The sequence below is a fragment of the Schistocerca cancellata genome, chromosome 12 (genome assembly GCF_023864275.1).
Source record: "Schistocerca cancellata isolate TAMUIC-IGC-003103 chromosome 12, iqSchCanc2.1, whole genome shotgun sequence".
NCBI classification, from domain to species: Eukaryota; Metazoa; Arthropoda; class Insecta; order Orthoptera; family Acrididae; genus Schistocerca; species Schistocerca cancellata.
The window spans coordinates 130,295,343-130,315,819 of NC_064637.1; the positions used below are offsets into that span (position 1 = coordinate 130,295,343).

General features: G+C 41.7%; 1 protein-coding gene across 1 annotated transcript in view; it reads left to right on the forward strand.

The window, feature by feature from the left end:
• Positions 1–207: 207 nt before the first annotated feature.
• LOC126109744 (chymotrypsin-1-like) overlaps positions 208–20,477 on the forward strand; it is a 95,995-nt gene continuing 75,725 nt past the window's right edge. Inside the window, exon 1 of the mRNA XM_049914799.1 lies at positions 208–316. Within this exon, the coding sequence (XP_049770756.1) occupies positions 256–316 (61 nt within the window). The 5' untranslated portion in view covers positions 208–255. The remainder of the gene's footprint in view (positions 317–20,477) is intronic.

Here is a 20,477-nt window from a genome sequence, read left to right on the forward strand (position 1 = left end):
AATGCCCCATCTTCCCCTACCGATGATTATCGAACATGCCAATGCGAGGCGCAGTGCCTTGTGTAAGCACGAGCGCACTGATTGTCCACCTCACAGTGACGGAGAAGTGGCCTTGAAACGGTTTCGTCCGCAGACGGAAGTCTGGAGTGGCTTCTTATCGCACGAGCCACGATTGCTGCGGCCGGTTTTGTTGTCAGATGTAGCGCATTGTCGTCACTCATCTGGGACAGCGGCTGCCTCGCACACGGCAGGGCCATGTGGCTGCCTTCAGCTCTCCGTGCGGTGCTCCTGCTGCAGGCGGCGTCTCTAGCGATTGGTGAGTGTGCTTTCTGCTTCATGTCATCCCTTGGATATCGGCGCCTCCGTCACGATTTTTCCGAAATGAAGCGTACCTGTCAACAAGATCACTGGACTAAAAACTGTGTAATAAAATGGAACGCCTACAGCCGTCGTTTTGATGTTATTTATTATGTGGCTACCAGTTTAAGGCACGGAGTGACGCTGAGGGGGTAACTCCACTATTATACACGTTTCCATCGGTGGTCAACATCTGTGACTGTTTTCCGTAGACTGTAACAACGATGTTGTGTTTCCAACCGTCAACCACCAACTTAGTTGGTAGTTGATGGTTGGAGACAGCACGTCGTTATCGACTTAACTAGTAGTTGATAGTTGAACTAGTAGTTGATAGTTGGAGACACAACATCGTTGTTACAGTCTATGGAAACCAGTTCATAGATGTTGGACCCTGATGGAATCGTATATACGATTGGAGTTAACCACCTTTGCGTCAGCTTACACCTGAAGGTGGTGTGCTGAATCACCGAAATTGGTAACCATATAATAAGTAATACCGAAAGGACCCCTGTAAGTGTTCCATTTTATTACGTGAGTGCTCAATGTCCCTCAAACCTTCAATCATAAACGTCGACGTACAAAAACTGGAAAAAATATTGTCACCGCTAGAGAAATCATTATATTTGTGCATGTTGCGAAAAGTGGCAGTCGACGCTCAATAAAGAAAAGCGTGAAGTTATTGTCATGAGTACTAAAATAAATCCGCTAAATTTCGATTACGCGATAAGTCACACAAATCTGAAGGCTGTAAATTCAACTAAATACTTAGGGATTACAATTACAAATATCCTGAATTGGAACGATCACGTAGATAATGTTGTGGGTAGAGCAAACCGAAGACTGCGATTCACTGGCAGAACACTAAAAGGTGCAGCAGGTCTACTAAAGAGACTGCTTACACCACGCTTGTCCGCTCCATTCTAGAGTATTGCTGTGCAGTGTGGCATCCGCATTGGGTGGGACTGATGGATGACATCGAAAAAGTACAAAGAAGAAGTGCAGTTCGTTTTGAATTATCGCGAAATAGGGGAGATAGTGCCACAGATATTATACGTGAATCCGAGTGGCAATCATTAAAACAAAGGCGTTTTCCGTTGCGACCGGATCTTCTCGTCAAATTTCAATCACCAGTTTTCTCCTCCGCCGAAAACATTCTGTTGGCACCCACATACATGGAGAGTAATGATCATCACGATAAGAGAAATCAGGGCTCGCACAGAAAAATTTAAGCGCTCCTTTTTCCCGCACGCCGTTTGGAAGTGGAACTGTAGAGAGACAGCATGAAAGTGGTTTATTGAACCCTCTGCAAGGCAATTTATTGTGAATAGCAGAGTAATCACGTAGATGTAGATGTAGATTACAAGCGTAGAATGAAATATACTCTGCTGCGGAGTCTGCGCTGATAAGAAACTTCCTACCAGATTAAAACTGTGAGCCGGATCGAGACTCGAACTCGGGGCCTTTGCCTTTCGCGGGCAAGTGCTGTACTGACTGAGCTACCCAAGTACAACTCACGACCAGTCCTCACAGCTTTACTTTCGGAGACTAGGTACTGGCGAAAGTAAAGCTGTAGATCACTTGACCGCGAAAGGCAAAGGTCCCGAGTTCGGGTCGCGGCGCGGTACGCAGTTTTCCTGTGTCAGGAAGTTTCATTAGAAGCGCGATGTAATTCATTTAATAGCGTGGAATTTCTCCCCTGGACTCAACAACCACCTGGATTCGGTTAGGAAATTAGTCCACAAGGCTGTGCAGGTACGTTCCATCCAAGCTAAGCCACTCGCTGAGGATTTGATCTAGCAATTCCAGTAAACTGTGAGGATGCTGTTGTCGGCATTTTACTCGCTATTCCAACATGTCCTACACGTTTTCTGTGGGGTTTCCGGTCAGGTAATGTTGCAGTCCAATCGAGATGGAGTGCTCAGAAAACAAGCACATTTTCTTCTAGCCCGATGAATTCTGCCATTGTCGTCTTCATAAATGCGGGTATCAGTAGCGTACTCGAGATGCAGATGTTGACTGAAAAGCAGAGCCTCATCATTCAGAATGTTTAAATAAACATGCTGGTTCACATTAGTGGTCACCTCAGTGTTGTTGTTGTGATCTTCAGTCCTGAGACTGGTTTGATGCAGCTCTCCATGCTACTCTATCCTGTGCAAGCTTCTTCATCTCCCAGTACCTACTGCAACCTACATCCTTCTGAATCTGCTTAGTGTATTCATCTCTGGGTCTCCCCCTACGATTTTTACCCTCCACGCTGCCCTCCAATACTAAATTGGTGATCCCTTGATGTCTCAGAACATGTCCTACCAACCGATCCCTTCTTCTGGTCAAGTTGTGCCACAAACTTCTCTTCTCCCCAATCCTATTCAATACCTCCTCATTAGTTATGTGAGCTACCCATCTAATCTTCAGCATTCTTCTGTAGCACCACATTTCGAAAGCTTCTATTCTCTTCTTGTCCAAACTATTTACCGTCCATGTTTCACTTCCATACATGGCTACACTCCATACAAATACTTTCAGAAATGACTTCCTGACACTTAAATCTATACTCGATGTTAAGAAATTTCTCTTCTCCAGAAACGCTTTCCTTGCCATTGCCAGTCTACATTTTATATCCTCTCTACTTCGACCATCATCAGTTATTTTGCTCCCCAAATAGCAAAACTCCTTTACTACTTTAAGTGTCTCATTTCCTAATCTAATACCCTCAACATCACCCGACTTAATTCGACTACATTCCATTATTCTCGTTTTGTTTTTGTTGATGTTCATCTTATATCCTCCCTTCAAGACACCATCCATTCCATTCAACTGCTCTTCCAAGTCGTTTGCTGTCTCTGACAGAATTACAATGTCATCGGCGAACCTCAAAGTTTTTATTTCTTCTCCATGGATTTTAATACTTACCCCGAATTTTTCTTTTGTTTCCTTTACTGCTTGCTCAATATACAGATTGAATAACATAGGGGAGAGGCTACAACCCTGTCTTACTCCCTTCCCAACCACTGCTTCTCTTTCATGTCCCTCGACTCTTATAACTGCCATCTGGTTTCTGTACAAATTGTAAATAGCCTTTCGCTCCCTGTATTTTACCCCTGCCACCTTTAGAATTTGAAAGAGAGTATTGCAGTAAACATTGTCAAAAGCTTTCTCTAAGTCACCTCAGTGAGGGGGCCTAATTCATGATAAGAAAAACAGCCCAAAAGACACAGACCTACCTCCGGCTTGAACCGGACGTAGCACACATTCAAGATGGAATGCTTCATTTGACCTTCCGTGCTCTCGGGACGTGTTGTCATATGAGTGTAGGCAAAAACGCGACTCGTCACACCACATTAGATTCCGACAGCAACCTACTGTCCACGTTCAATGATTTTCAGCTCATTGAAGACACGCAGCTTTATACGTCTGTGTGAGCAATGGCCTCTTGCGAGGTCGTCGACTCCAAACGTTCATTGCATGCATTTCCCGTCGCAATGTTCTGTCGTTAACGGATAAGGTTGGACTTTCTTTCACTGCCCGCAGCAATTCCTGTCGGACGTGGACACGATTTTTATTCACATGCAGTGAAACACTTCTCCAGTCCCTCTTAGGCCTCATTTTTTCCCGACTACAATTCTGACGTGTTTCGTGACCACTGCCTCAACACCATTGCTTGTAAACACGTTGAACAGTTCGCCGGGAAACATAAACATATCCAACAACTTCACACACCGTAGAACCAGCGGCACGACCAAATCCTATTACCCCTTTGTACCACTCTGTCACGTCCTTACATTTACCCGTGTGTACGTACAGCCGGCCGGGGTGGCCGAGCGGTTCTAGGCGCTTCAGTCCGGAACCGCGCTGCTGCTACGGTCGAAGGTTCGAATCCTGCCTTGGGCAGGGTTGTGTGTGATGTCCTTGGGTTCCTTAGGTTTAAGTAGTTCTAAATCTAGGGGAATGATGACCTCATATGTTAAGTCCCCTAGTTCAAATGGTTCAAATGGCTCTGAGCACTATGGGACTAAACTTCTGAGGTCATCAGTCCCCTAGAACTTAGAACTACTTAAACCTAACTAACCTAAGAACAGCACACACATCCATGCCCGAGGCAGGATTCGAACCTGCGACCGTAGCGGTCGCGCGGTTCCAGACTGTAACGCCTAGAACCGCTCGGCCGGCTAAGTCCCATAGTGCTCAGAGCCATTTGAATCATCTGTTTACGTACAGCGTCCACTTGAAAAATAACTGTCGCATTGATAGTTATTTGTCCGGTTAGCTTAGCTGCGACCACCCGTCCAGTTTTCTTTCTCTTTCTTTTCTTCTTCTTCTTCTTCTTCTTCTTCGTCGTCGTCGTCGTCGTCGTCGTCGTCGTCGTCGTCTTCGTCTTCTACGTCTACACATGCATCCATACTCAGCAAGCCACCTTATGGTGAGTGGCGGAACATACTTCTACTTCCTCTTGCATTACGGTCTCTGTACGGCCGCAGGCAGCCCCTTCGTGGACTGCATTTTTCCCTTACTACTACCAGAATCTCTTCATCCTTCCCCTCTTCTTCCGAGACCTTAAGTATCCTTATCTGTCTGCCTATTTAACCCTCTGAGTGCCAATGATATAAGAAATTACTTTTAAAGTTTTTCACAAAATTGAACTTTATCACCGTAATAAGCAACAAATACAAGAAGAAATCGACAAAAAGTAAACAATCAATTGTTTTAAGGAGGTGGTTTCAATCCGTAACATAATCTTACATTTTTTTTTTTTGCAAAACTGACCATTATCATCATAGTGAGCAACAAATACAAGAAACAGTTGCCAAAAATTGTTTTAAATTGTTTTAAGGAGGTGGTTTCACATTGGAACCACTGCGACATAAGTTTTCAGTCACCCATCATTTTTATGAGATGTATTTGGAAGCTACTTCGCATATATCCTAGTCACAATACCACAGCTCGAAACTTCCATCGGCTCATAATGCCTAGCAAAAATTAAAGTTCTACATGACTAGCAAAAATGAGCCTAAAATTTATTAAATTTATGTTAACCTTTAACGTCCCAGGTGCGGTCTCACAGACTGATAGCTTTTATTTTTACTCTGTTGCTAATGCATAATGGTAGGGTAGGAGATCACAATGTTGTCTGGTCCTTTCCCGAAGCTGCTGTGGTTTCCTTTGTCAATAGCCACTTGAATGTGATGTGAACCTTTTCTGTTACTGCTTCTTTCGTGCTAGCGATCTCGGAGACAGCAGATGGAAATTTGTGTTATGGATTCAAGATCTGGGTCTGCGTCTAGACCAATTTTGCCACCTTTGAATTCTTTGAGTGAAACAAGTGATGAAGACAGAAGTGTGGGACTGAATCTTTAGCTACAGGTTCTGTTAGAAATGCATTAGATCGAAGCAAATATTGCTGCTCGTCGAATCCTCTTCCACGGATGTCCAATCGCATTATTTTTCCGCATTTTGGACTTATGTGGGGTGAGTGCGTTTGCCCTTCACAACTCTTACAAAGATGACCTAAAAAAATAGAGACACCTTATATTTGCCATTGTTGTAAGAATCTAATCTGACGTGAAATCTGTCCAAACATTTGCAGCGAGTGCAAAGAAAACCTCAGAGAAGAAAACTAAATACGTGAAAAATACTAGTGTAAATTTCGTTTTTTGTGGGTTTTGAGAGTTCTTATGTTTTTATTATTACAGATAAACAATAAAAATACAGCAAGAAGTAAAATTTGGAGTGCAGTGTATTTGATTTTTCATAGGATTAACGTTATCATGTTATATTCGATTTGTGTAGTGTTCTGTTTAAATGCGTTTTTTCAAACTTTAAAATTTAATTGAATATAAACTTTTTGTTTGGTGTTAATGTAACCTTTTACATAAAATCTGAACTGCTCCACTGAAATCGCTGAATGCAATTTTTATGGCTGTTTAAATATAGCGCTCACTCAGACAGCAATTGCGGCAGTGTATGAGCAAAAAATGACCTGGGAAGCTGAAGGTTAAAAGTGTATACTGCTCCAGTGCTTTCAGTTCGAAACTACTTATAAATGCAGTAGTACAAACATCCTCAATATGTCAACAATAAAACGAAACATGTCACAATCTCTACAATGATGTAGCACGATCTCCGCGCCGATTGTTGTTTTGTTCGCTGTAAATTACTTTTAGAACGAACTACATTATTAGAAGTACCTCATTGTACCACTAAATGTAAATTAAATAAAATGGTGGTTGCATGCAGTAACCTCTGGTGTTCAAAGGTCCCTTGGGGCACCAAGCTGAGTGTCCAAAAATTTTTTCGCGGGATGTTTCATGCATGACCAGTAGCGAAAAGCAAAAATATTCGGTAAATATGGTCTCTAAAAGTGCATCCTACTTTTTCATCTTTGCTACTGTGAAAAACATCCCTTATACAGGAAAAAGTTCTGATAGCTCTTAAGGAACGCATTTTAGAGCCAGCGTTTACTGAACATTTCTTCCTTATTTTGGCTCTTAGTACCACATTTGAAAGCTGCCTACTCTACAACCTTAGCAACTACAGTACCGGTACGTGTATTGCACTGTCAGAGGTATCTGAACTGTTTTCGCTTGTACCTTTCGACTAGTCTCCAAACCAGGGACTGTAACCTCAGCTTCGTACATTTATCCGCCTCCATCGTCCTAGAAAGTTTGTAACATCACGGAATCGCACTGTATATTCATACATTTACAGGTACCGGCGGCTATGACTTCCACGTTCTCTAGCATTGTTGAATGACATTCCCGGACATTAGTCCCCATTCAAAATATTCAAGTTCTCATCCCCTTAATAAGTCATAGAAGAATGTAACTGGAATTTCCGAAGACCCTATTTGTAAACTGAAGTCACCTCCTCGCATCCGTCTACACGAATCTCAGGATTTGCCTTAGTGATTTTGATCCGGTTTTGACTAATAAATATACTGATTCACGTGGAAGGATTCTGTATAGGAACACTTGGACTCCGTCCGAACAGATCTCGGAAGACAGAACGGTACCGACCGATCGCCGTGTCATCCTCAGGCGATAGGCATAATTGGATGCGGATATGGAGGGGCATGTGGTAGAGATGGGAAAACCGACCGATTAAAACGGATATAGGTTTCTTAGTTCTGAATAACCGGTATTTTTCGGCATTTCTTTGATCTCGGTTATAACAGGTAGTTCGTTAAATTTTGTACTAATAATCGAGTACAAAAACTGAAATATCAATTAGCCATAGCAGCAGTGCTAAAATGGGTTTTAGATCCCATGATTACTAGAAAATTTTCCTTATGTTGCCCATACTAACCTCCTCCCCTTCCAAATACGGAAAGCAAAAAACTTTGTAATAGAAGAGATATGTTTTACAATATTGAAGGTGCTCATAGTTTTTGAGGTATGTTTTAGAGCACATATTTACTAGACTTTTTTTACTTCAAATGATCATTCCTGTCATAATGCTAAATATTGACCATTAATCCTGGTTCACCGCGTATTTTCAATTTTTTTTGTGGTTCACCGCGTATTTTCAATTTTTTTAGTGTGTGTCTGGTCCCCCGTAGCTCATGTTCCTTCTTGTTAACCCTGCTGTTCTGTTCGGGTCTATATGACCCGAAACGAATATGAACGTTATTTTACATTATGTAAATACCAATATATATTTATGAAACTTTGTGACTTTGTCTGAAAATGGATGAGCAGCATGTGTTTTAAAAGGTTTTAAAAAAGTTTAAGAAGTTTGGGCTTCAACTGTAATAGTTGCATATGTAATGTTCGGGTCATAATGACCCGACACAAATATGTTTAGTGTAACTCGTATTTATTTCTAAAATCTGGAAATGGCGAAAATTATTTTTGTTGTGTTGTGTGGGAATAGTGACTGCATCATTCCAACTTACTCTCAACAATCACCTAAAGCTCCATGCGTTCACAACAATGGGCTTGTTTGTTGCTTTCCCCAGGAAATAATAATTGGCAGTTCTCAATAATTGGAATGCTTTGTTTCTGCCCAGTTTGACTTGTGACACCATGGCGATGAGACCATTGAATGATCGTGAGTTGGAAGAAATAGTAAATGCCTCACCAGATGAAGGATCACTTTCTGAGTTTGAAGATCACATCAGCAATGCATCTGAAAGCGAGTGTTCCGATGACAGTTACGACAGTCCACAGCCCATACAAAATAGTGTAGAGACTTTTCTTTCTAAAAATGGGAATATAGAATGGCAGTTGCATCCACCAGCACAACATGGTCGCCTACCAGCTTCGAACATCATCAAGAGTACCCCAGGAGTTACCAGGTATGCAGTCAGCAGAATATCTGATGTAAAATGTTCATTTGAAGCAGTATTTCACACAGCGCTTCAAAATGAAATAATAGAGATGACAAATATTGAAGGGCAGCGAGTTTATGGTGAACAGTGGACAGATATTGATGGTTCTGTTTTCCATGCATACTTAGGACTCTTACTCCTAGCGGGTGTATATCGATCTCATGGGGAGTCTACAAAAAGTTTGTGGGATAAAGATACTGGGCGAAACATATTTCGAGCAACCATGTCTCATGAAACATTCTGTAAGATATCACGTGTCCTGCGATTTGACAAGAAATCTACTAGAGAGGAAAGACGACGTACTGACAAACTTGCCGCAATTCGTAGTATTTGGGAGAAGTGGGTAGAGGTCCTTCCTAAACTGTATAATCCAGGAGAAAATGTTACTGTTGACGAGCAGTTAGTAGCATTTAGAGGTCGCTGTCCATTCAAGCAGTATATCCCAAGTAAACCGGCAAAATATGGGATCAAAATATGGACCATGTGTGACAGCAAAACTTCATACGTACTGAAAGCCCAAATTTATACAGGAAAGGTGAGTGGAGCGGCACCAGAAAGAAATCAGGGAATGAGGGTGGTATCTGATCTCACTTCTGAGTTACGTGGTCAGAATATCACGTGTGACAACTTTTTTACGTCGTACAATTTGGGGCAGCTGCTTCTGAAAAGGAAATTGACTATGTTGGGAACTATACGGAAAAATAAGCCGGAGCTTCCACACAAAATGACCAACAAGGAGGTACACAGCTCTTCATTTTACTTCACAAATGACACTACTGTGGTTAATTATATTCCTAAGAGACACAAGAATGTTGTACTTATGAGCACTCTCCACCATGATGCGGAAATCAGTGACAGGGCTGATAAGAAGCCAAAAATGATTTTGGACTATAATTCAACCAAAGGTGCTGTAGACACGCTTGATCAGTTATTAGGTACATATACATGCAAACGAAAAAGTAATAGGTGGCCAATGATAGTTTTCTACAATATTCTTGATGTTTCTGCTTATAATGCATACGTTTTGTGGATTTCGGTTGACCCTAATTGGAATGCAAGCAAATTGACTAGAAGGAGAATATTCTTGGAGGAACTTGGAAAGTCACTGATAAAAGAACATATTGCATCAAGAACGCATTTCCCAAGAACAGAAGATTCTTTGAGAATGGTCACAAGCATCCAAAACCCGAATGATGTGGGTGGTGTGTCAGAATCGGTAACAACAAGAAAATCTACAAAACGTGCACGCTGTAAGTTCTGTCCATCAAGTAATGACAATAAAACAAACATGGTGTGTGGAAAATGTAGTAAACATATTTGCAAGAAACATGTAACCTACTTGTGTCCACAGTGCAAGCAGTAAGAAAAGAACTGTAGTATTTTATAAGATGATTGTATTGAAAATTCTGTTGTTTCAAATTTATGTGAATACTTGTGCCTAAACTACAATCAGTAAGAAGAGAGGATTCTAAAGTTGTAGTGCTTTCTATGTTGGAATGTAATAAAAAAACTGTAGTGTGTTCTGTACTGTAGTGTGCTCTAAGATGAATATCTGTAATGACAACTGTCTGTTGTTAGAAAATGTCAATACTTACGTCTAAACTGTCAACAATAAGAATAGAAGTATGGAAAAACTGTAGTGCTTTCTAAGTTGAATGCCTGTAATGGAAACTGTCTGTTGTTTCAAATTTATGTGCATATTTAAATGAAAAATATCCCTCAATAAAGTTGTATGCATTGTTATTATTATTATTATTACCATTATTATTATTATTATTATTATTATTATTATTACTAACAAGGTACTGGAATAGAACAACAATGTCGATAGCTAAAACTGTACCAAAATTTATGTTTCTAAAGCATTTTGATATGTCGGGTCATATTGACCCGAACAGTATATATGTCAAGTAAAAGTGAACAGAACAGCAGGGTTAAACATTCTGTCTGGTATTTAAATTTGTCCGTCTTTCGCACTGTGCCTCTGGCTGATTGCAAAGTACAGTACAACAAAAATTTACCGTCTTGCGTTACAAGTAAGTCTCAACTTCAGAATTGCGTCGCTAGCAGCAAATGACCTAAGAGTTCCTTACTAAACAAAAGGGGGACAAAAAGAAAGAAACACAACATTAGAACAGCTTTTGAGTGGCTATAGCGAGGACAATAATTTCGTGGCTTCTACGTTTACTACAAATCACATTAATTGCGAAAGGTGTTCTGAAACAGAGTAGGCTACCGGAGCTATGTCTGTCACACTGCCCCCCCACCGGCGGGTGTACGATCGATAAGACCAGTCGCTGCACGTGCGGCGAGGTACGTCATCAGGTGACGTCACATGTTCAGCCTTTATCATCCACTTTTGGAGTATTTCCCGACGTTTGCGGCCCCAAGTAACTTTTATTAAATTGCTTGTCTCAGCGCCATCTACGTCGCATCGGGGGTTTTTAAACGTTAATAAAAATCACCTGTTCAAACGCGCGTCCGGCCATGCTGATTTAGATTTTCTGTGATTTCCCCAAATCGCTTCCTTTTAAACGGCACGGCCTTCCCCATCCTTCCCTAATCTTAATGGAACCGATGACATCGCTGTTTGGTCCCCTCCCCCGAGTCAACCAACTAACCACCCTTTTTTTCGTCCGTTTATTACTGTTTACACGGATGGGTCTAAACAGGGGGATTTTATGGGCTGCTCTGCTGTGTTTCCCGATACTGTCCATCGGATAGGACTCCCAGAGCAGTTCTCAGTTTACTATGCAGAACTGTTTGCCATTCTGCGAGCATTAGAGCATATGCGCCGACATCGTGGCACGAAATGCGTCATCTGCTCCGATTCCCAAAGTGCTCTACACGCTCTTGAACAGATGTACCCAGCAGATCGGATGGTGCAAGAGGTGCAGGACGCACTCCTGCTCTTGCAACAGCAGGGTAAGGATGTAATTTTCTGCTGGGTTCCAGGGCACATAGGGATTCCTGGAAATGAACTTGCAGATGCGGCTGCCAAGGAGGCTTGCTCCATCCCACCTCCTGCTCGCTGTTCCGTCCCCCTGCAGGCCATTACGTCTTTCGTGACTAGGAAGGTCATGTGTTGGTGGGAGGCTCAGTGGCTGGACGTGAGGGATAATAAGTTGCGAGCGGTGAAGGATTCTGTCCGACCGTGGCTCACCTCCTTCCGACGACGACGCGCTGAGGAAGTAGCCCTTACACGGCTTAGAATAGGACATTGTCCTTTGACACATGGTTTTCTGTTACGTCGTGAGGAGCCACCAACATGTCAGACATGTGGGACACAGCTGTCGATACGACATATTTTAACTGAGTGTGTTTTATATGCGGGTTTGATGGAAGATTTCAGTTTCCCACCAGACCTACCCTCTCTTTTAACTAATAATGAGGCGAGTGTCGCTAGTGTTTTACGTTTTTGTGTGATGTCTGGCCTTCTTCCCAAAATATTGGGATTGAAGTCTTAATGTGCTGTCCAGTGGTTTGGTCACCCATTATTTGTAAGTGGTCACTCAGCCACCGTTAATTATTTTTACCTGTTTGTACTGCTATTTTATTTTCAGTTTTATCTCCCTGTGTTGTTGTGCTGTGTCCCAGCTTGCAATTCGAACAATTCCAATTCTCTCACAATTCGGCTCTGAATTGAACTTTTGGGAACGGGCGCTGATAACCTCGTTGTTGTGCGCCCTAAAACACTAATAATAATAATAATAATAATAATAATAATAATAATAATAATAATAATAATAATAATAAGTCCTTTCTGGTTCTGTCTTGCTCTGAACCCACTATCCAACATGCTAAATAATACAAATTATGGATACAATATTACTGGAACATACCCACACAAAATCACACATTTGCTATACATGGATGATCTAAAACTACTGGCAGCAACAAATCAACAACTCAACCAATTACTAAAGATAACAGAAGTATTCAGCAATGATATAAATATGGCTTTTGGAACAGACAAATGTAAGAAAAATAGCATAGTCAAGGGCAAACACACTAAACAAGAAGATTACATATTGGATAACCACAGCGACTGCATAGAAGCGATGGAAAAAACAGATGCCTATAAATATCTAGGATACAGACAAAAAATAGGAATAGATAATACAAATATTAAAGAAGAACTAAAAGAAAAATATAGACAAAGACTAACAAAAATACTGAAAACAGAATTGACAGCAAGAAACAAGACAAAAGCTATAAATACTTATGCTATACCAGTATTGACCTACTCATTTGGAGTAGTGAAATGGAGTGACACAGACCTAGAAGCACTCAATACACTTACACGATCACAATGCCACAAATATAGAATACATCACATACATTCAGCAACAGAAAGATTCACATTAAGCAGAAAGGAAGGTGGAAGGGGATTTATAGATATAAAAAACCTACATTATCGACAGGTAGACAATTTAAGAAAATTCTTTCTAGAACGAGCAGAAACTAGCAAAATACACAAAGCAATCACTCATATAAATACATCAGCTACACCATTGCAATTTCATAACCACTTCTACAACCCTTTAGATCACATAACATCAACAGATACAAAGAAAGTAAATTGGAAAAAGAAAACACTACACGGCAAGCACCCGTATCATCTAACACAGCCACACATCGATCAAGACGCATCCAACACATGGCTAAGAAACGGCAATATATACAGTGAGACGGAAGGATTCATGATCGCAATACAGGATCAAACAATAAACACCAGATATTACAGCAAGCATATTATTAAAGATCCCAATACCACAACAGATAAATGCAGACTTTGCAAACAACAAATAGAAACAGTAGATCACATCACAAGCGGATGTACAATACTAGCATATACAGAATACCCCAGAAGACATGACAATGTAGCAAAAATAATACATCAACAACTTGCCATAAAACATAAACTAATAAAACAACACATTCCCACATACAAGTACACACCACAAAATGTACTGGAGAATGATGAATACAAATTATACTGGAACAGAACCATTATAACAGATAAAACAACACCACATAACAAACCTGACATCATACTCACCAATAAAAAGAAGAAATTAACACAACTAATTGAAATATCCATACCCAACACAACAAATATACAGAAGAAAACAGGAGAAAAAATTGAAAAATACATCCAACTGGCTGAGGAAGTCAAGGACATGTGGCATCAGGATAAAGTCGACATTATCCCAATTATACTATCAACTACAGGAGTCATACCTCACAATATTCACCAGTACATCAATGCAATACAGCTACATCCAAACATATATATACAACTACAAAAATCTGTAATTATTGATACATGTTCAATTACCCGAAAGTTCCTAAATGCAATATAACATATACCATACAGTTACAAGGAAGTCACGCTTGACCGAGGTCCGCGTCACGTTCCATTTTTAACCAGACTTAAGTCTGAGAAAAAAAAGTCAATAATAATAATCATCATCTTTTTCGTCCGTCATGACAAATATGATGGCCTAAGACAGTGGTTCCCAACAGGTGGTCCGCGGACCCGCAGGGGTCTGCGAGCTATGCCAGAGGGGTCCGCAAGATGCTATTAGAATAAAAAATGTATTAAATATATTTCGTATGATAACAGATTTTTGTTTTGTTTTGGCCGCTTCCTGCATGAGCAGAGCTTTAGCGAACGCTAACTTCTGCGTCTAGCGTCTTCCTAGAGCCAACTGACACTAGCAGTCTAGCGCAAAACTAGAATTAGGTAGAGGCAAATAGTTCTGCTGTATGCCGTTAGGCTGCGTGCGCTGCCTCTTAGTGTTTTCTTATTTTTCACTCGTCTACTCAATGCAATCTCAACTGTAGTACACTTGAAAGACCAATACGCTCAGTTTTAATTTTTTCCTGTCATTTTCAGTTCATACTCAACTTTTATTTTTTAAGGAGTTTGTTATACTAAGCACCCAGATTTGAAGACAAAGGTTTTGAGCAGTAATAAAAAATTTAACAATAGTAATGATGGCTAAAATGAAAAAGTTTTAAGCTCAATATTTTTTCAGGAATGAATATGTCAATGTTTTTTCTAAGTACCAAAAATAGTAAACGTATAAAAAGAGACTTAATTTAGGTTTTTTAGGTACTTAATACTGTGATATGACAAGGTACCAATCATGCTCGATGAGGGGGTCCTCGAGAAAATTTTGTTGGAACCCCTGGCCTAGGGTATCCACAGCTGTAGTACTTAACTGGACAGGAATTTATTGAACCAATTTTATTTTTTATCACCACAACAGGTGTCGGTTACCAAGACCATTTGCACAATAGCTGTTGCGTTTGCAAATAGCTGTTGTCCCTAGCGTCATGAAGGTACAAAGATGCTACTGTCGGTAAACGTTTGTGTTAGGTTATGCATCAAACCAGTCTCAGGACTGAAGACCACAACAACAACATTCATTTGAAGCTCTCAAGTCATCCGTGACGACCGCTGGTAACAACAGATGGAACTGTTGTGACATTACTGTCGCATATTACTAATCGATATTGATTCATTTTTGCCACCATTTCGTGGTTAATTTTATATAATTAAACTTCTCCTATTACCGCGTTATAACGCGGAAACTAATTACCGTGTGAGTGCCAAACGTGGTGGCATTTATGTCCAAAGTATGGGGTGCATGATTTCTATCCGCCACAGCGCCACCGTCCAGTTCAAACTGTGGCCACCAGGTGCCGCGATCAGTCATCGTGATCCATAGTCCCACACACCTGACCAGTCGCATTGCACTCTTGTTGACGTGTCAACATCAGCTTGGACAAAAGGAAAGGATTATGGAAAGGTCGTCTTTCTCCACGTGCTGTGCGGAGCTTGATGAAGTATTTCGAATCGACTGGAGAACTGGGTATCGCTCTGCGAAGAGGCCGACGACCGGTTGGTTGATGAAATCGCTGTTGCTATGGCAGACAACGCTGCGCGCAATTCCCGATCGTCAGGGAATGCGCGTGCAGTGTGACGACAGTTGAGCACTCATTGGTCCACTGTACGGAAAGTTCTTCGAACCATTCTGAAACGGTATCCGTACAAGATCCATATCGTACAGCAGCTTGCACCACAGAACGCACAACGACGTGTTGACTTCGCTCTCCACTTTCTCGCAAGTCGACGAGGGCCGGCCCTGCACAATCTTATGGATAGACGAAGCTCACTCTTCTCTGACGGGTGAGGTGCGCACACAGAATTACCCAGTGGGGGGACTTTCACCTCCAGTCACTGTGCAAGAAGTTCCTCTGTATGGTGTGGCTACGTTCATCATTGGCCCATTCTTTTTTGAACACATTGGCACTTGAGGACCAAAGTGCAATGTGACTGGTCAGCGTTACTGCGATATACATCGCCATGGTGTCATACCAGCCCTACAGGAGAGACAGGCATTGAAATCAACAGTTTTGATGCAAGATGAACCCCACTGCACACCGCTCGTGAAGTTCACCTGCTTCTCCGAAACACATTTGTAAACGATCGAATTATCCGTCGATCTTTTCCAAATGCTTGGCCGGCACGATCACCTGATCTCCCATCCTGTGATTTCTGGTTGTGGGGCTACCTGAAGCACAGTATTTACCAGCGTAACATTCACACATGTGCTGATCTGAAGCACAGCATATCAAGAGAGGTAGACACCATACCTAAGAACGTACTTCGTTCTGCTGTCCAAAATGCAATCCTGCGCTTACAGATTCTTCTGGACACTGATGGCCGCCATATTGAGCCCCTTTTATAGGAGTAATGGTACCGTGTCAGCACATTAAAAGTGTTTCAATTGAATTGATTCTGCGTTAATTCTCTTCCCCATGTGCTTGACGTTAACGCTACCAAGTTTGGTCCTCGTACGGTAGTTAGTTTGCGTGTTATAACGTGTTAAATACAGAAAGTTTAATTGTAACCACCCGGGAGAATGTACTGGGCATGGGTGCTAGTTGGAAAACTTTGTTTATTTGCACTGGGAAGGTGTTCTGCTGATGTGGTCTGTTTTTCCTCTTTGTCAGTAGGAAGCGGTCAGTAGAACTAGGAGGAGCGAAAGTTCCCGGTGGGCTGCGCAGTTTTCCCGGAAATATGGTTGTGGCCCGCATGGGGACTTCGTCGGCAGAGCCGGCGTCTCTCCTAGCGATAGGCGGAAGTCACCGCGCCACCACTGCCGTCTGCAGACCATAACTGAGCACGACGCTTCTGCCTATCCTGTTCGGACTTCAAAGGACGAGACACCGCCCGATCAGAGTGGGAAGGTCCATTGCTTTCGCTCCAAAATTTTGTGTACCCAGTGAACTGCGTCGCCTCGCCTCCGTTCTTGGCGCGAACGAGCCGACCTGTCGACGAGACGCTGCTCCGTCCCAGAACCAACTACGGATAGCGGTTCTCGCTCACGCGACCGGTTTTCGCTTATATCGGTTTTTGCCCACGCTAGTTTAGCCTGGCAGTTAAAACCGATCAAAATAACCGGTTTCTGAAATAACCGATTTTCGTTTTTTTTTTATTCCTATTATTTCCGAAAACAAACGTAGAAATTGAGCAAACATTGAAAAATTCTGATCTTCAGTTTCAAGATACAATGTCAAAATATTAAATTAAGTAGAGAGATAAAAACTTAGTGTTTCCACCGTCCAGATACACTGCAGATTTGATTGTAACCTCAGCGAAGAAGAATGGCCCGATAATTCGATCGTGCTATAGTGCGCACCAAATATTCATCTTTGGAATGCCTCTAGTGCACTCCATGACCTCACCAGGGAGTTGTGAACCCCAAATGCGCACATTATGGCGATTCACTACTCCACTGACAAAAAAGGTCGCTTCGTCGGAAACGCAATTCGTCTGAGATGACCATCATCGCCCTCAATACGTGATAGCATTTCGACCGCAAAGTCATATCGACGTGTACTGTCATTGAGCAACAAGGCCTGAACGATTTGCACTTTGTATGCACGAAACAATAAACGTTTGTGTAAAATGTCATGGAGAGAGCTTTTTGGCATCTGTTATTCACGTGAGGCCCTGCGCACCGATTTCTTCGGACTTCGCAGAAAAGGCTGCCTTACAGCTTCCACCCTCACCCTGTCTGCTGAGGTTCTTGGTCGAACAGACCTCAGAACGTCAGCAACCGATCCCGTGTTCTTGAACTTCTCATACCAGGCTTTAATGCTCTTGACATCAGGTGGATTCCTTCCAAATATTGTCTGGAAGTGTCTCTGCACTGTGGTTGGTGATCGTGTCTCATGGTACCACAGGACACACTGTGCCTTCTCCTGATTGGTTAACATGGCTTTTTTGGCACCGCACCTCATCCACTACTTACGTACTGCGAACCTAAAACAGAAAAAAACTTTGATAGTTGTAAACAGTTAGACACAAGTTTCATATTTGTATCTTACTTCTAGCCTGAGTTATCAATTTATGTAATCAGGGAAAGTCTTTTCGGACACCCTGTATATTTCGTGATAATTTACCCGTTTTTAAGAGATCCAGTCAGATAGAGACGTATTACGTACACACAGACAGCAGATCAGCTACTTTACATTTTTATTGTACACTATGAATGAACTGTCGTTAAGCATCTAAAATATATATATATATATATATATATATATATATATATATATATATATATATATATATATAAAAACAGTACCCGAACTCTTAAGGGAATCGGCAAAAGGCCGCGAGTAATAAGTATAATGGCAGGGACACTATGCATATAGTGCGGCACAATTAAGTTGGCAATGTGGGTCTCACGGGAGGCGTGCCAGAGATAAGTCCCTGCGGTCGCAATATCCTCTGTGTCCTCAGTGGCTCAGATGGACCAGGGTTATCTGCCCTCTGTAATAAATAACTGAGGCAACGGCTCAACACTGAACTTGAACGGGTGTCATGGGACATCCGCACTGAACAAATGCAACTAACAATATCGAACAAAATGAGAACAAAAAAAATCGATAGAGCGTCTGCAGGAGATCCCGGGTTTGAGTACCGGTCGGGATACTCATTTTCAACTGCCCCCTTGACTTACATCAAAGTCTGTATGCAGTTAGGGGTATTCATTTAATTGTAGTTTCATTTAATTTAATATTGTTGCCATAATTTCCTTCATTTCACAGAAATGGCAGACAAATAATTTAAAGCAACTAAAAAGTGTCTCTGGGCACTATGGGACTTATCATCTAAGGTCATCAGTCCCCTAGAACTTAGAACTACTTAAACCTAACTAACCTAAGGACATCACACACGTCCATTCCCGAGGCAGGATTCGAACGTGCGACCGTAGCAGTCGCGCGGCTCCGGACTCAAGCGCCTAGAACCGCTTGGCCACATCGGCCAGCATTTAAAGCAAATAAAGCACTATACTTCATTCCTGTGTCACTTCTTAAACTTGCTTCCATACTAGCTTTGTACCATTCTGCAGTACAGCGGATGTCCGTCGACGACATTCGGGAGGACGACGGTTCAATCCCGTCTCCGGCCATCCTGATTTAGGTTTTCCGTGATTTCCCTAAATCGCTTCAGGCAAATGCTGGGATGGTTCCTTTGAAAGGGCACGGCCGATTTCCTTCCCCATCCTTCCCTCACCCCGAGCTTGCGCTCCGTCTCTAATGACCTCGTTGTCGACGGGACGCTAAACACTAATCTCCTCCTCCTCCGTTGACGAAGCGAGAAACTACCGTATAGACCAAGGGGCAAGTTTTGCGCACTGCTTGGACACAGGTACCTTAGGCTACGACACACGGCAATGCGGACATTATTGTATTTTTCCTTCAGCAATGCCGTACCAATTCTTATTTGATGTGTTTGTCGCCGTATCTGTCGACATTGTTATTAAAATAGCACTCATAACTTTTCCCATTTTCTATAACAATGAAATATTTCAAACCAATGCAAATTTTACATATAAAAATAACTCCTATTTTAGAAAAGGTTTATTTAAAAAAGAAATTTTAGCACTGCTGCTGTGGGTGATTGATGTTTCGGTTTGTTTTGTACTCGGTTATTAGTAAGAAATAAAAAACACCGGCCGCAACCGCGACGAAACAAATACCCGTTATTCAGAACAAAAGTACCAGTATCTGTTTTAACCGGTCGGCTTTTCGCATCCTTTGTACGATCTTCTTATTTGTTAAGGTGCATTTCGTATGCCACCACATTTATATATACGGGGTTTCAAAAAGTCTCCGCAGTGTCGTATGATTGTTAGCCGGGCGTGCCGAATGCCGCAGTCAAAATATCGAAATGAAACTCAGTGAAATAAATTTATTGAATATTCATTTTTACTTACAAATTTTCACATTAAATGTTGAAAGTGCCCCCTTGTTTTTGAATAGAGAATTCAATTCGTCTAATCATGTTTCCACACACAAGCAGTAACATTTCTTGTAACAGAAGCCGTGAAAGTGGATATTGCAGTTTTCAATTCATCGATGGATTTTGGACGCTTTTTATAGACAGTTTCTTTCGCTGCACCCCAGAAGAAAAAGTCAGGCGGTGTTAGGTCAGGCGATCGTGGAGGCCAAAGTCCCTATGAAATTATGCGATCACCAAAAACATCAGCAAGCAGTGACATTGAAACGCGAGCTGTATACATGGTTGCACCATCTTGTTGAAAATAACCGTTCAGTATTTCACTTAACACAAGTTCTCCTATGAATGGGTACAGAATATCACTGCAGTATCGTTGTGCGTTTATTGTTTCGTTGAAAAATATGGGACCCACAATCCGACGTCTAGAAATTGCAATCCAAACTCCTATTTTCACAGAATGAAGTGGTTCCT